The 17,783-nt window shown below is 39.8% G+C and overlaps 1 protein-coding gene across 2 annotated transcripts in view; it reads right to left on the bottom strand.

Annotated features, from left to right (window-relative positions):
- abcc8 (ATP-binding cassette, sub-family C (CFTR/MRP), member 8) overlaps positions 1–17,783 on the bottom strand; it is a 61,604-nt gene that overhangs the window by 28,241 nt on the left and 15,580 nt on the right. The window contains exons 7-15 of one of the 2 annotated variants that reach the window (XM_027272883.1): positions 17,517–17,705; positions 15,757–15,921; positions 15,517–15,672; positions 11,174–11,308; positions 9,999–10,161; positions 8,798–8,838; positions 8,183–8,328; positions 6,506–6,620; positions 6,134–6,301 (exon numbers count right to left, since the gene is read on the bottom strand). In XM_027272883.1, coding sequence (XP_027128684.1) covers positions 6,134–6,301; positions 6,506–6,620; positions 8,183–8,328; positions 8,798–8,838; positions 9,999–10,161; positions 11,174–11,308; positions 15,517–15,672; positions 15,757–15,921; positions 17,517–17,705 — 1,278 coding nt within the window. The remainder of the gene's footprint in view (positions 1–6,133; positions 6,302–6,505; positions 6,621–8,182; positions 8,329–8,797; positions 8,839–9,998; positions 10,162–11,173; positions 11,309–15,516; positions 15,673–15,756; positions 15,922–17,516; positions 17,706–17,783) is intronic. The other variant, XM_027272884.1, reaches the window with a different exon arrangement.

Here is a 17,783-nt window from a genome sequence, read left to right as displayed (position 1 = left end):
ACATTGAGAACTTACGGCGTATATTGAGAGGAAGCAGAATAAGAAGTGGTGGCGAAGGATCTTTCCAAATTCGACACCACACAACAGAGATGTACACAATTAACATCAATCAACATTCTTGTGTACACCCAGCCGTCTCTCTTTGAATTGCTCCTCGAGGTTTCTTCCAGGCGGAGTTTTTCCTCATCTTCTTAGAGAGGTTGGTCTGGGGACCTGTTGTGATGCGAGTCTGGGTCAAAACAAAAAAACTAAACTAGGCACATGTCCATCTCGTGTCTGCGTGGGTCTCTCGGTGCTCCGGCTCCCACGATTCAATAAAAAGTCTTTGAGCCACACGAAATGTGTTGGCAAAACAAAAAAAAAACTTTAGGCGGCCATGTCATCTCCGTGTCTGCGTGGGTTCTCTCGGGTGCTCCGGCTCCACTGTCAAAAGACTTTGAAATAACAATTTGCCAAAAAAAAAAAAAAATTAAAAGAAAAAAAATATCAAATATTTTGTATGTATGCATGTTGAATCATGGTCATTGCACGTATTTAACATATCTATTTTAAAACGCGTATTTGCTATATATGTGACACATGTCCTACTACACTGAAAGACATCTATGAGTCCAACCATCAAATTAATGCTCACTCTGACAATCCACCAAACACCACTAAACATTATTAAGAGGAAATCTTTTTTAAATCCATTCTGTCTATATATTTTATATGATTTATATCACAATGAAATCCATTTACTGATATACTCCATTTATGTGACGTATTAGAATATTTAGATTTGGACTTTTAAGTAAAACACAAAATCAAAGTTGTCATAGATTTTGTCGACAAATAAGAGTAAAATGTTCTCTTTTATTTAAAAAATTATGTTCGCCATGTTTTTATGGATGAAATATTTATAAATCAGGCCTGAATGATATATGAACAAACCCATCTGAAAAAACCTTAGAAGCAGACCTGACCAATTTGGCGCCTAGACAAGATATAAGGTGGTGCCCCCCTTGAATCGCAGCACTGCCATTCGTACAAACACAGAAGAAACTGAATAGCTTTGTTTTTGATTTTGTTTATTTTTAGAAAAACAAGTTACAGAAATAGAGTAATGTACAAAAATACAAAAAAAAAGTCAAGTGAAGGTACTGAAGTGGAGATAACTGTAGATTGGCAGGGGGGATTCAGATATCTCCACAGTGCATCTGAAGAGAGAAGAGAGTATGTGATGTGTGTGTTACAGTCAATCATAAAAACAGATGATACCAAGAATAAAATGTAATGAAATAATAAAAATAAAAAAAACCTAAGAGTGAAAGATTTCCCCTATTCTGTACATGTTATATGCAATGCAGTTATTTCTGATATGCAAATTAGATTCAGCTTTATTATCATGACGTGAACTGCTGATTAGCAGCAATGCAAAAGAAGGGTCCTGGATGGAGCATTTAGCATTTAGCCTATACTGTTATCAAAACAGGATACTCAGACAAAACAGCAGCAGAAGAAACATAACATTTAAAAGACAAGAAAATAAAATTAAAATAATAATGAAAAAAAACGAGAAAAAAAACGATGATAAATAAAATAGTAGAAAACACACACTGCGAACGACCCATACAATTCACACACACACACACGCGCATCTTAATAAAAATTTAAAAGAATAATTAATATTAATACATTTGAATTAAAGAGTGAAAAAGAAAAAGACACATCACTAATGCTTTTTGTCATATGATGGACAAACTATCATTGATGACAGTGATATACAATCTGAAATGAATTAAATAGCAAAAATACCAATTTCTAATAATGTCCCTTTGGGTTACATTTTTTCCAATGCAAAAACACAAAACATGTTTCATCATGGTGCCCTATATTCTATACAAACAAATCAGAAGGTAAACAATCTAAAAAAGATAAATTGGATTTTTCCTTTTATTTTCCAATATTGTGTAATATTGTATTGTGGTATACTGTAGTGACTTCCCAATGATCCCAGATACTAATAAGATATAACCGTCTACTCTTAAGTCATGATCAGTGTACAGTGTATTGGTGTTAGAATGGATTAATGACTGGCATGTCTCTGTTGCACTAATTGATGTTTGGCTGTAGACCAAAGTGTCAACTTGCTACTTTTTACAGTCATAACAAATCATATGTACAGCGTCCATTACAGTAATTATGACAGAGGTATTTCACTGTGACAAAAGTACCAATTTCTACAATGTGCTTTAATTATTAATTAAGGCTTCTAGTTAGAATATTTTCCTGAATGCAAAAAAAAAAAAGAGATCTAAATTACAAGTCTCACTTTTTTAAACAAACAATGCTCTAAAAGTGTTGTAAAGTCTAATGACAAAATGCTGAGAAAAGGTGAACAGGTGAGTCATATAAAGTTCAGTACAGTTGTCATGAGCAAGAACATTAGCTATAGAGACCCGTTTGTAAACATGTTTATTTCTGTGTTTGATCAACAAGATGTATATTTATTATTGTTGCTGCTTATATTATTGTTAGTAGCATTATTATATCAGTAACAATAACAATAACACGCATTATACCATAGCTACCATTGGCATAACTACATCATGTCCTTGGCCTGGACGGATCATGATAGAGCAGTGTTCTTTCCATCATTTTCAGGGCACATTGCAGGTTAACTGCTTAACCTGCTGCTGTTGGTTGAAAACTACACTTGAACTACATTATCTTCATACTGGCGCAACTGGCAACTGTGTTATGATGGCTGTTGAAGTGAAGCCAGCGCAGAAAAGCCAAAAACTGCACTTCCTCAAACGTCCACTTGAGGCTGGCTACAAAATTAGTCAACTTCACAGCAGAAATAAACATGTTGACAGCGTCCCCTCATGGGACCTCTCCCCGGCGCTGGCTGGCCCCGCGGGCGCATTTCTCCGAGGTGGTGCGCCGCGACGGCTCTGTCGTTTACAGCGCCCGGACCTCGCCGTTTCCCGGGGTGTCGTTTGCCTGTCTCTGCTCCTCAAGCTGAGCCACAAGGAGAGTGTTTGCTTTCTGGGTGTCTTCGAGAAGGATTGTTTTATCCCGAAGGCAGAGGCTCTCGATTTTAAGGAGATCCTCTGCCTTTTTTAGGGCAGTCTGGAGCTCTGCCTTGTGCTCCTCCATTTTGGCTTGCTGTGAAGCCATAGTCATGTCTTTTTCCGTCAAAGTTTCCTGAAGTTGTTGCTTCAGGGAGGTCTTGTCCTTTTCCCATTGTGTCTTGTAATCGGACAGCTGCTGCTCAGCGTTCTTCAGAGCAGCCACGTTCTTGTAATTTATCCGTGTCTGCTCTTCAAGCTGCGCAACAAGGACAGACTTCGACCTCTGAGTCTCTGCTACAGTTGAGGTCTTTTCCAGGAGGCAGAGTTGCTGAGTTTGGACGAGATCTTCTGCCTTTTTCAGGGCAGATGTAATCTTCTGAGTTTCAGCTTCATGGGAAGCGTGAGATTGTTTGAAAGTTCTCTCTGCTTCCTCCATTTGCTGTTTGAAGGCAGTCAGCTTCTGTTCCAGGTCTGCAACTCTATTTCTCTCAAATGCCAAAGCATTTTCAAGAACCTTGTTCTCTGTCTTTAACTGGTTGTTTTCATTAGAAGTCTGCTGCTCAAGCTCGTGCTGAGCTTTCTGCAGCAACACTGACTGATCCTCTAGTTGCTGTTTTAGATCGTCAATCTCCTTCAAAGACAGTTTTTCCATTGCCTTAGTTTCGTTAAGTTGGTATTTTAAGTTACGGATTCCACTTTTTAACTCGCTGATCTGAAAATCAGAATACAGATAACTTGGATCATCTAAATAGTATTTTAGTGACTCCTTATTCATATTTATGATCACCCTGTTGTTAGGTTGATGGGTGAGGCTCAAGGTTTCATCATCAAAGTTCATCTGTGTCCATTTTTCCAGGTTGCGGTCAGGTAAGTATTCAGCTCGGAAATTGTAATCCATGTTGTCCACCATTTTCTCCTGCTGGTTGTTTGTTCTCTGTATTCTGTGTTCTTGGATTATTGGTAACGTATTCAACTGTGACAGAAATTTGTGTCTCAACTGAAATCTGGCAGTGTCTCACTGATTCCGGAATGGAAATAAGAATTTGGCTTCTAGGCTCCGCCCCCTTCAGCTATGACCCTTTGATCTTGTTGCCATGATACTTGTTGCTATGATACTTGTTGCCATGACGCTTGTTGTTGTTATGATGGTGTCCTTAATGGCCCATTAAGCAACTGGAACCTGTTGCTACTATGGACTGTGATCCATTATGTTCGTTCAACGTGTTTTGTTGTTTATTGTTCTTGTTCTTGTCTAACTGTCACATGTAATCATCATAGTGAAATGTGTTTTATCGCATTTCTAAAATGGATGACAGTTACAATTATACAAGTAGATCCAACGAAGCAATCTGATTGGTCAACCAGACATTTGGAACATGCTCTAATCGATTTTCCCCATACAGTACACCCCTTGTTTAATTAAACCACGATTCTCAAACTGGGGTCTGTGAGCCATAGGCTAGGAATAATTAATAAACTTATGGTGCGTCGTTTAAAAAGTGCATAACTATGAATGGAGAAAAAAAAAAAAATCTGAGCCAATGATGCTCACTTACATTAGGCTTGGACCATTAAAAATCCTGTACTAAATGATTGTTGTCGCACCACGTAATCTGTTACTTTGCTCGGGACTGAACTGCACTTGGCAGTAAACATTTTTTTTATCTGCATGAGGATTATGAGGGGGTCCCTGGAAAAAATGATTGAGAACCTCTGAATTAAAGTATTACTCGCCATTTACACATTTAACCGCTATCGCTGGTGCAAAAAACAGATTAGAGACCTCCTGGCTAATCTAAAAACGGGCAATGGCATGGAGCATGGGTGGGGCTGATGTGGAACCTGGTTGCTCAAAAAAGCCACCTGTGATGGCACCCCCCGTCAATCAACGCTTAATATAATGTGAATGGGTGAGTTTTAAGAACTAGTACAGTTGTCATGAATGGGGAAATTAGGTATAGTGACCAAATTAGTTTTTTTGTACCAGGCTGTGGGGTGTACGTACACTCAACTCACGACTCGATTCGAGTCACGATTTTTTGTTCACGATACGATTTTTTCACAATTTTTTTAAATCAAAATGAGCTACAGACAATTATGACCAAATAAAATTATCTTTTTATTTGTAGGAAAAATCTCTCTTTACAGAAACTCTCCAAACTGTTTGTGTTCTTTTGCCAGCAAGCAGCTGATCTGACCATTACCTTTCAGCTTGAAGTATGAGCTAACTGAAAATAAAAAAAAATTGATGTAGCTCATTAACCCTTTAATGAGAGTCCACGGCCCCGGGAAACGGCGAGGTCCGGGTGCTGTAAACGCAGAGCCGGTCGTGGCGCACCACCTTGGAGGAAATGCGCCCCGCGGGGGCCAGCCAGCGCCGAGGAGAGGTCCCATGAGGGGATCCTCCCGCACCGTGCGTCCGTCCCTGACCCGAGTTTAATCCCCCGGGCAGACTGCGCGGAAGTTGTGGTGATTGGTTAAAATTGCAACACCCCCGAATTCACGGGGATTCACTGAAGTTGCAAATTGCAACATCTGAATTCCTGGAGGGTCTGTGTTATTGGACATTTACGGTACAGTCGGCCTGACGCCGATTACCACTACTGCCGCATGTGTGTGTGTGTGTGTGTGCGTGTGACACAGAAAGGCAGACGCGGCAGTGGAAGCTGCAGCCACAACTTAACCTATTTCTAATAAAAAAAAGACGAAAAAGAACATTTCCTACTTCTCTCGCATTCGCCAAGAATCGCGATTCATTTTTTCTGACAACCGATGCGAGTCGTCACACATTTGTACCGATTTTAATTGTGTCACAATGTATCGTTACATCCCTAATTACCAGTGAGAGTACTGGCATAAATTAATTAATGATAACTATTTGTATTTTGTTGCTAGAAGCTGAAATATATGTGATTGTTAAGACTGACAGAGTGATATGAGGTAAAACATTAAGGTGATATATCACGTTCGTTGTCTCAGTGTTCAGTTGTCCTATAAACTGATATTAGTTTTTTTTAAAACCCAGACTCAGCCAGATGGCATCTGGTGACATCTGGAGACACATTGTCTCTCACCTTGATACAAATGTCTTGGTCCATGATCTGGGGGGCTCTGTCGCCCTCATGATCCCCCTGTGAGCTGTAGTTGTTCCAGTCATCCCTCGGGGGGCGCTTCCTGTTTACCACCTTCAGGGGCTGGAGGTGTCGGGAGGAGGAGGACGAAGGGAAAGGTTTAGAGGATGACTAGAGGAGGGTTGTATAACGTCAGACACAAAGGACAAAGAGGTAAATGGTGATATTGACAGGAAGATGATAATGTGGAGGAAGAAAACAACATTCACAGGAAAGTGAGACAGTCTGAATGCACCAGCAGGGGAGACAGTAAGAAACAAACATTGTCTACCTTGTTGCCAACACAAAAAAAGAAGTGTGTGCATGTGTACTCACCACAGCCTGGTATCTATTTTGGTTGTGATTACTGGAGCCAGAGGTTAACAATGCTCTGGGCTCCTGTTCGTCTCCAATCTCATCGCTTGAGAAAAACTCGCTGAGCTTCTGAACGCTGCAGAATTAACAGAGGAGAAGGAAACAGAGAAGTTATTAATGATGAAAAATAAAAATGTAATCTATAATTCACAAACTGATGGATCACTTGAGCTCCCTTTCATTCATGTACAGATAAAAGCATCTATACTGAATGAGCTTCATCTCCATTTTCTCTCCTTGTCACACATGCTCACATATCCCTACATCTCTAAATTAAATTACCTTCTGTTGCACTACATAAATGAGAACAAATGCTTTCCTGATACATGCGTTCTGCATCTAATTACTAAATCTGTAGTCTACATAACTCATCTGAAACTTCCTCTCAGCTGGGGCCAATTTCCTTCAATTTACTCATCAGTGTACTGTATGCATGTGACTCAGACATACAGGAGACAGTAGAGAAGTAAAGGTAACGTGCCACAATAAATCCAGTATGTAGGAGCACTCACCAGTCCTTATAATCAGCAGCACCACACGACAATGCTAAAAATGAATTATAATTAAAGACATTTAAAGGTTCACAAGCCTAATTTTCATCTTGAAGTGTGAAGACAAACTGGAGTGCTGCACTGACGTATTAAGTCTTTTTTTTTTCTGGTGTCTGAAAAAGTGTGTCAGGTTCCAGAAATAGACATCTCAAAGGATCACAGGCAGCTTCCTCATGCAACAAAGAAGCACTCTTTGTTGGAATAAGGTGCTTACACCAGCACACAGTAGTATTAGCTGCCCTCCTCAAAGCCCATGTGGAAAATGTATGAATGTATGATGTGAAACCTGTGCAGTAATTTAAGGCAATCCTGTAGCAGTCAGCTTCTACAACTCCCATTAAAAGCCCTGTGATCATTGCTACGATATAGGGATGATGGGATTTAAACTGTCTTTGCCTCTACAGTCTCAAGGAAAAATTTTCTGCTTCATCTACTATATGAGACATCCCTAGAAGACTGAGTAAGAAAATTAATTAACTAATTTCATTATCACTGTAGTGTAAAAATTATACATCTAGAAGGTGTAAATGACCATTTCAGGTACTTTGAAATGGCATGGTTTGCAGTAGAGCTGCACAAGACCTTTCAGCAGATAAAAGCATGTAAACTAAAAGGTTGGTTGATCATTTGTATCCTATTTCCCTCTATAGATCTGTAAAAATATAAGAAATCAACTTTAGCATTCAATTAAATAAGAAAATCAGTATAAAGATCCAGAAGCAGGATTAGATGGGGAGTTATTGATTTGTACAGCATTAGCAACGAGAGATCTGTCACTCTGCCGCAGCCTAATCACAAGAGATGTCTTGACTGCCAAACTAATCGTGAAGCTAATTACTGACATAAACTAGGTAGTGACAGACACAAGGGCACTAAAGGAGCAGAGAAATTAAGCACCTTGTTATATGAACAAAGGCTGATCCACTAATGCAGCTGATCCATGCAGCATAAAGGTCAAGAGTTTCATCTAATTATGTTGCTTTTCACTGCGCTGCTCATTGTCAGTCTCTGTTGTTCCATTTGACATTTCAGCATGACTATTTTCACGTAGCACTCGGCTGTAAAAAACATTTTTTTAGTTTCTCACCTAACAAGAGCTTTGACGGTGGAGCGCACCACACTGGAGAGCAGGAAGAGGGGGGTGACCAGGATGTGGAAGAGAGACAGAGAGGCAAAGGCCACAGCTGGGGACAGATCAGCGTCATCAGAGATGTGAACATGAACCACAATCGTCTGCAGGATGAGAGAGAGGACAGAATGACCGAGGTTAGTCTCAACAGCATGGATTTAGATCATTGAACCTGTGAACCGGTCACTATTTATTGGATGAAAGTTACTCACAGTCCGTTCAAAGTAAAACCAGTTTTGTTTGATGTTTCGTCCCTTTTCTTGGTATCTATCAGACTTTTTAAAAAAATATCAGGGCTTGAGTCTACAACCATGAAGGACTTCTATAAATAAATAAAGACAGGATTTAGTGTACTGCTGTCTAAGAGCTCTCCACTGTGTCACTTGAAATTTGGACATCTTACACTTAGACTGTCTCTGCTCTGTCCTTCACACAGGGGGAAAGTCAATGGGTTGCACTGTGCTCAATAGTTATTGGCTCTATTTATAACTACTGTAGATACGACTATAGGCAGAGTGTAGTGAATCATTTATATTTAAGTGAATTAAAGCTAGAGGTTGAAATTAAACTTACCGTCAATACAGCTGCGATGGGAATAGCTGCATTCATGAAAACTGAAAGCAGAAATAAAGAGACAGGAGGATGTGAAGGTGTTTTCCACGTCTTTATACAGAAAATTAGAGATTAACTACAACATTTTGGGACTATTTGAGTGTGCCTGAAAGAGCACAACTACAACATTTTGGGACTATTTGAGTGTGCCTGAAAGAGCACAATATATACCATTCACCACGCTTATTATTATTATTATTATTATACTTACGCCTTTTTTTTGGCACGCTACTCCTCTCGCAGTTTTTGTTGCACATACACAAAAAAGGTATCAAAACGTGGGGCCAGAGTCAGGCACACTCAAAATTTCTTTGGAAATTTTTCTAGTTTATTGCTACTCTTCATTATCAAAAAATAAGCAGGAATTTATCCACGTCAACTCACAAATATTCTCTTAAAACTTTACACATTCTGCTGTTTAGTTTCAATTGGATGATTATTATGATAATAATCGCTTGGCTGTGCATGACATGAGAAAATTCAACATCCTTTTGGATTCCTAACACAATGAAGAGTTGTTAAGATGTGCTGTAGGAGTCTGTAAATGCATACTGTTTAATCACAACATCCTGTGTTTGGGTCAATAAGTTCAGTTAGTTCACTTGTTGCTCGGCATCAACTACTCTTCTCTATGACTCTTTCGTGTCATAAAACCTCATCTTGAAAAATGTGTAGATGTCAGGGTTGTTACTTCACTGACAGTCTCTCTGAGGCATTAATGGTGAATAAATCTTGTTCTCTATCATTCTGTTATATTACTCTCATAAAAATGTCCAGGAGGAAACTATGATTGGTCATTCTCCTAAAAATCTGCAATTATTGACTTAAGATTGGATACAGACTATTACAGGACTGGAGCCACGCAGGCTGCAGCCACTGTTCATCTTAGAGTGTGGAAGACGATAACAAGAACAATCTGCGGGAAAACAAATAAGTATTGAGTGACCATATTGTGGAGTAGTGTCTTAAGTACTGTAAATAGGAAACGATAATCTGTGTTAGCTATGCTTAAAATGTTTGTTATACTTTACTTTAGTTATTTTTATACTTATGTTGAATTGTGAGGTTCAATAAAGTCGGGATTAATTTTGTTTATTTGAGTACTTTTTATTTTATGATGTCCAAATGTCAGAGTTCAGCTTGTGCACACAAAGTGTCTTACTGGATATGGATGTATAAAGAGCGAAGGCCTTCAGGCTGGTGAGTTCTTTGCCCCTGGTCTCCTCCACACTGTCACAGAAGATGTGTTCCCAGGCATACAGCTTCAGCAGCTTGATGCCCCGCAGCAGCTCATTGGTCTTCTTCAGACGTTCACTAGAGTATTCCTGCCAATGGAAAATGGAAAAAGGAGACTTCGATTACACAGTCGTGACACATCAAGGACAGATAAACTGTAAGAGGTGCAGTCAGAGGGCGATACGAGACTTATCACCTCTACTTCTTCTGTTCAATTGCCAACACAAACATCTAAGCCATTAAAGCAAAGTGTTTCTCTCAGGTCTAAAATCATCAGTACATTTGACTTGGAGCAGAAAAGCATCAGGCAAGATGAGCATTTGTTTTCTGTATCTAAAATATTTTGCTTCTTCTGTGTGGATGAAACAAAGATTGTATTCCCCGAGGAGATTCATTCATTCATCTTCTATAACCATTTATCCGTATCAGGGTTGTTGGGGGGCTGGAGCCAATCACAGCAAGGCAAGAGGCGGGTTACCCCCTGGACAGGTTGCCAATTCATCACAGGGTTCTCCCCAAGGAGATAATGACTGTTATTTTGTGGTGTGCAGATAAGTGCATGGGTTTGTATGCCTGCATGTGCATAATTACATCCACTTCATTACATAATGTGACAAACCATTATTGACCCATTCTGTTTGTGAAGACCTATAGGATCTCTTTGAAACAACTCAACTCTTTGACACCACTCTGGTAAAAACTGGTCTCTACTGTTAGAGTCTCTGAAACCAGTTTCTCTAAAAATGAGAACATAATTATAACAAAACAAAACGTCTGAAGCTAGAATCGGTTCTGCGAGGATGGAATGCTGATTGCAAAATAAAGTATTGGACTGATGATGGTACTTGATGGAAAGACTGCAGCACACTGCACAGTATTGCATCCTATAGCAATTTATAGAAACCTCATGGAGGCCCAAGAGGAAAGGTGAGGGGGTCACCAAAGTCAGCAGGAGGATTTCCTCCTGAAACCATAAATACCAGATTTTGTGGAGATTTTTCTAGCCTGGATCAAAGTGTCCGTTGACATTGTCATCAATAGCATTGTACAAAAAATAGTCACAACAGTACAAACTGATTGAGAGCCAATGAAAATACTCACCAGAGTGCTCTTTTGTGTTTGGGACAGCTTAGTGGCCACAAAATATTGTACAGGAGCCAACACGGCGATGACAGTCGCTCCAATCAAGGCACTGATTCCCAAGAGGTAGTAGAGCAGGATCACTCCCACAATGATCTGAGGGAGGACGATACAGAGAAAGACAGACAACATTTTTACCTTGTAGACAGGAAAAAGGAGAACTGCAATAGTTACAAGATTCAGTCTTCAGTTACACATAATCCCCACAGATTTTATGAAAACCATATTAATGCAGGGTAATAATAAGGGCATCCGCATACATGTTAAATATTTAAAACTGAAGCTTTATTCATCCTCCACATTACTGTATGTGGAGTCCACATACAGTAATGGTTGCTCTCTCCGTTTACAACAGAGATGACTCATGTTTCCACCTGTCCTTGGCTCTTTTCCAACCACCTACCGCCTTTGGTATCACTCTGAACACACTGCGCATTCAGAAATCCCCAGGGCACTTAGAAGCAGATGGAGATGGATGTGACATTTCACACTCACACAGCCTCTCCTTCAGCTGTCACAGCATAATGTGCACCACACTGGACGAGGCGGCTAATGGGTAAAAGAACAGTGGGAAATGATGTGATTTCCTTTGTAATAACTATATAAAAAGTAACACCTTTTCACTGGAGCTACCTCCTTGCTGTGAGTCATATGTAACCACGGTCGGCCACTTGGCATGGAAATTGCAATGTTCAGTCGTGAAGCCACCAACCCCCACACAGTTTCACAGCTTTTCACATGAATCACGCCTTATTTAAGTGTTGCTAAAAGGCTTTGTGCTACATATAATAACACTCACTTTAATTGGCCTACATTTGCTAACATGGTCACAATGACAATGCTAACATCCTAATGTTAGCATGCTCACATTTGCTAAATAGTACTAAATGCATTACAGCTGAGGCTGATGGAAAGAGGATAATGTGAAAACTTTGTCCTGCTTGTGGCACTGTATAAAAAGGAGATCATCAGAGTCATTAAAGTTCATCCTGAGGGGAACACTAATATCTGTAATAATATCTAAACCAAAGTTCATGTAGTTGTTGAGATATTTCAGTCTGTACCAAAGTTGTGAACTCCCAACAGCATGGCTAAAGACATGCTTGATAGATAGATATTTACAGATTTTCTGTGATTGGTGACTATCATGGCCAGTATAAATATGGATTAGATGTTGTATGTTTTCCACAGGTTTGTGAAGAGTCATTATGAGGCTCAGAAGGAATGGCTTTGCCGCCCTCTGACTAATCTAAAAATGTGCAAAGATGTGGATCATCGTTGGACCTGAGGTGAGTTGAATGAGGCCTGGGTGCTCAAACAAGCCATTTGTAACAGCACCCACCTGTCAATTAAAGCAGCCATGCTGTTAATTATGCATAACTTTAAACCTTAATATAATTTGAACAGTGAAAGTAGCTATAGAGACCAAACCCTTCTTATTAGTACCAAGTTGTAAACATGTTTATTTCTACTGTGAAGTTAGACATTTTAACATGTGGGCTTATGGAGACTGACTTGTTCTGTAGCCAGCCTCAAGTGGCTGTTTCAGGAACTGCAGTTTTGAATTCTACACTTCACTTCACAACCACGGAGGTTGCCACTTGGTGGTTATGTTAATACTAATAAATATGCATCTGTCGGTAGCATAGTGGGTTAAGCGGCCGCCCCGTGTGTGGAGGCTATAGTCCTCGCTGCAGCTGGCCCCGGTTCGAATCACGCATCGGACGGCTAATTTACTGCGTGCCACTCCCCCTTCTCTCTGCCCCCTGCTTCCTGTCTATCTTCAGCTGTACTATCATTAAAAGCATAAAAGGCCAAAAAAATAATCTTAAAAAAAAAAAAAGTAAATATGCATCTGTAATGCATTTATTGCTTGATAAACTGCCGCACTGAATTGAATTTAATGAACACCAAATATGACAGGATTGGGAAATCGGAGAAATAGAAAAACATGGAGCCCATTGACAGCTCTGGTCTACTGAGCCTTTGATAAATAATAGACCCTTTTTTCACAGTAGACATTTCGGCTCGCCCTAGCAGGAAAAGCTCAAGTGGAATTTGTAACGTTAAAAACTACTATTTATAACCAGCTCCAGGCTCCTGGTGTTGTGCATGCTGGCTCACTGTCACAGTGTCATGGCTTAGAGGGACACCTGTGCTTGTTCTACAGTGAGTAAAGATTTCAGATTAAACATAGGAGATCACTGGTGAACTTCAAAAGCCCAGTATCACCACCCATCAGGGCAAGATGCAGTAAAAATCAAACAGACAGGTGGGTACAGATGGAGAATACTAATGCAGCTTGGACCTCAGAGGAACACCAGCACGTTTATTCTGCTACTGGAGGATTTAAGTCTGTTTCTGTCTTGTTACTCATGAATATAACATTCTCGTACTCTTAATACTTTTACCATTTATTGGTGGATTCTAAAAGACTTTGGTTGTTTTATAGCAAAGATTGTTGTATATAATTAGAAATCATTTGCTTATCATGAGAACAAAGTCTTAGATGGACAAATGTTTTGTCTAGTGAGACATAGTGTAAAGGACTGTAATTTTATAAACTTTAAAGTTTAATGTAAAATTTATAATCAAGCTGAGCACAAGCTGATATAATTTACTGGTATGTTTGTATTGTGATTACAGAAGCAGCCTGTCCCACAATTATTTGTCAAAAAATATTATACATGTTGTGTTTTGATATCATGCAAGAAACATTAAACTAAGAAAGAACCTGTTTATAATATCAATACCAGAGAACACTCATGGATTGCAGTCCTTGTGCATCACTTGCAACCATATCTGCCCCGTCTCAATGTCCTATTCACAAAAGATATTGTGCTAATGATTAGCAGCGCAAACACACCCATAATGTGCAGTTGGCCCTTGTTTTGCATCTATTGAATGTATATCTGTAGTCAAAAAGTGTATGGAGGTGGAGAATCTGTAACCATAACTGTAAAAAAAAGCATACAAAAAGAACAATAACTGCAAAGCAGGAATGGAAAGGGAACCGGTACTGCTTTGAGGCTGCTGGATTATTTAGATAATATTGTCGCATGTGTAATATTAATATGATACCAATATTTTTATTTATGTATTATTAGTCTTTAGGGTTTTTTATGCCTTTATTGGATTGGGTAGCTGTAGATAGACAGAAAAGTGGCGAGCGAGAGAGAGAGAAGGGATAACATGCAGCAGCAACAATGGCCACAGGCTGGAATCAAACCATCACAAAAACCTTGACTCACTGCAGTGAAGTCTCTGCCTTTTGAACAAGGTGTCCATGTTCTACCAGGTGAGCTACCTCTGTGCTGCGTTTTCTAAAGTCAAAGTCAGTTTTGTTGTTGATACCGATATATTGTAGCCATAGTTCCAGTAATATTTGTTCTCATGGCGTAGCATGTGACATGACACAGTTAAGCTACGTTTGAGTCAAAAATGTTCAGAAATTCAACTCCAAGAACAAAACTTTCAACTTCATCTAAAAATGTTTGATTTGAAAGACAAGAGGGAAGAAACAAACTGCAAGTAAATATGATTTAAATAGGGTTAGGCATTACCTGAAGTTTCAAAGTGAAAGCTGTATATGAGGGAAGTATCCTGGGATTCTTAATTTCCCTGAGAAGTGGCCTCAGGTTTTGCTGAAATATTTTTTTTTTTCATTTGTTTGTTTTCAGCTCTAATTAACCCCTGACAACTTAATGATATTTGAATATCAATACTGATTATACAGTACTCTGTGTCGTGAATTGCACAATCCACTTATAGAAAAGGATTATAAAGCATGAAGGCTTGCAATTGACTGCACACATCTGCAGTGAATCTTTCCCACAGGGGCTGTAACACCTGATGCTCCCTTTTCAGCCTTCACATCTCTGGATACAATCCTGTGTTTCCCACATTATTGTAATGAGCTTGGCCTTAAATTATGATGGGAAAATACACAATGCACAATAAAGACAGCATGCAGCACAACACAGCACACAAACATCAGCTTGCCAGAAGTATAATGGAAGGCAGCAAAATGGCAAAAGGCAATATGTTAGTAGAGTTATCTGGATGCTCTGTATCATAGATTGAAATTAAAGAAGTTACTACGGGGAGTATAATTATACAGCCTGATCATTTACGATACATCCCTTTAATTCTGCAGTGCTGGTAACAGTGGGAAACCTGACATTGAACCATAAATCAAAAACGGTGTACAGAAGGTATCCACAGTAGGACCCACTGATCCCTTCCTCTGACTGTAAATCCATCCTAATACCTCACTATTAAACTGAGAAACAAATGTTTCCTACCTGTATTGGCATGGCCCACAGGTTAGGACAGAGGAAGAAGAACCACATGAGCTGGTTAGTATCTATGGCGACCAGGTTGCAGATCTGGGCAACAGTTAACTCGCCCATGGACATGTTAGAGGTGCACAGACGCATGATCTTGTTGTAGATTTTTGTCTGGGGAGAGGACAACCACATTCAGATCCATGTGGACAAACAGAAGAGCCTCAATAGACTGACTGTTTCTTGAAAACATCATACCTGTATGGCCCCCCGCAGGTTGATGCCTGTTTCAATGGCCACGTAGTAGGAGGCCTGGAGAAACGTCCTCTGCAGGAGCAGGGCGAGGAAGAGCAACACGGCCAGCACATATGCATTCTCCAGAAACTCTTTCGAGGAAATGAAATAGATCCCCAGCAATTTCATCTGGAAGCAGAGATGGAGGAGAGAGGGAGGTAGAGGTATTGACAGTCAGGCAAGCACCTTGGCAACATCAATCACACAGGCTTAAATTAGAGAGTTTCTGTCAGTAATGAATTTCCAGTAAAACAGCTCCTGTTCATCATTTCAAAAGTCAAAGGTAACCACATCCGTTTAAAATGTATTGTATGATTTATTTTCATTTTACAGGAGGCTGCAGCAGTGTGTGTGAAGTCAAACAGCACTGAATGGAGTCCTCAGATTGTATCACACAGCTGATATGAGGAGTGTGAACTGGAAACCAAAGAGGATGTGGTTTAGCTATAGGAGATGGAAAAGATATCTCCCTCAAAGAAGAATTAATTCTACCAGGGGTAGAGATCAATCACCCGGGAGGGACTACAAATTATTGATTAGTAATGTGTCTCAGCTCCACATCCACTCAACGTTGAAATTTCTTGTCTCTTTTTCATCACACCCAAAAACACATTTCTCTCTGCATATTGCTGAGAGAGACTCATCAGCTATTTCACAAACAGTCCTCCTATTTTCAAACTGACAAACTGGTGAGAGCACTTCGCTTGAAGTCTTTTAAGTATCTTCATATGAACTTTTGATATCCTACTGGCTTCCACAGATGTGACTCTCAAACAAATTATTGAAGAGTTACTCCAACAGAAGAATACCTGAGCAGATGTCTGATATGGTCGTGTGCCCTCTGTGGAATCTAAGAAACCGAGACAGCTTCAGCAGAAAGGCTCATAAATATTTGAGGAGATCTAAATTAGTACACCATCGCGGGGCAGGTGCACTGGGGAGAAGGGGCATCATAAATGTCTCATCACTGACATAACTGTAACTCTGACCTTTGAGAAGCCATGTGACGTCTCTGTTATGTCTGCTAGAGCTGTCTTTGTTTTGAATGCATCTCAGCTCTCTGTTTAATTCTGAAAACACTCCTTGTCTCTACACTACATATGACAAGAAGTCCTTTACTAATCAGTGCCTAGATATCATGTTCAGCACAGTGTCATGGCCTCACAAATAGGATTCAGCAAATGAAGGTAAAAACGGAATTTTGCAGGCAGCTCTGATGTTTCTGCCAATCATACTAAAAGGTGGTGACAACATCACTGGAGCTAAGCTGCATGTCAAGAGATGTGACTGTCATTTCATTTTTTAGAAACTACATGAATAAATTATGATTTGCAAAAGAACATCAAAGGCCCTGAAAACAAGATTTCTGTGTTAGTTTTCTAAATTGAATGACGGGCTCTTACATGAACACATCATTTTCTACCAAAGTTACAGTTTTGGTTATTTCACATGAGAGATTTTAGTCTGTGTTGGACTGAACTGAGACACCCACACAGTCTTTTTTGAGTGGTAAATAATATATTATAACATATATAATAACTGAGACTCCCTCCAAAATTTACATTCCGTATTGCTTATTTAGTCAACTATTTACAAGAAGAGAATATTTAAAACCAAGCATTCAGGACCTCGTAGAGATGTAGAGAGATAGTTATAATGTAGAGATACAGCCATGGAAAAAAGTCCCCAAGAGAGTAAAACTGAAGTAATGCTTGAACCCTCACCGGTGGCTGAATGGTGCGGTTGTCCTTGCTGATGTGGTAGACAATGCCAGAGATGCAGAGAGGACCGGCAAAGCCCAGCAGATCAGCCAGGAAACGGAATGTGATGCTGAGGATGAGAGGTCTGCCAAACGCTTTCCTCAAAGCCTGCCAGATCAGCTTTGGGCCCTGGGGTGCTGTGCCCTGAGGCCTCTGAGTTGAAGTGAAAGAAAGAGGACACGAAGACACGAAGAGGACAATTCAGAGTCACATTCAGATGTTGATCATCAT

Source organism: Larimichthys crocea, chromosome XXI (genome assembly GCF_000972845.2).
Source record: "Larimichthys crocea isolate SSNF chromosome XXI, L_crocea_2.0, whole genome shotgun sequence".
NCBI classification, from domain to species: Eukaryota; Metazoa; Chordata; class Actinopteri; family Sciaenidae; genus Larimichthys; species Larimichthys crocea.
This window is presented reverse-complemented; position numbering and strand designations above follow the sequence as displayed.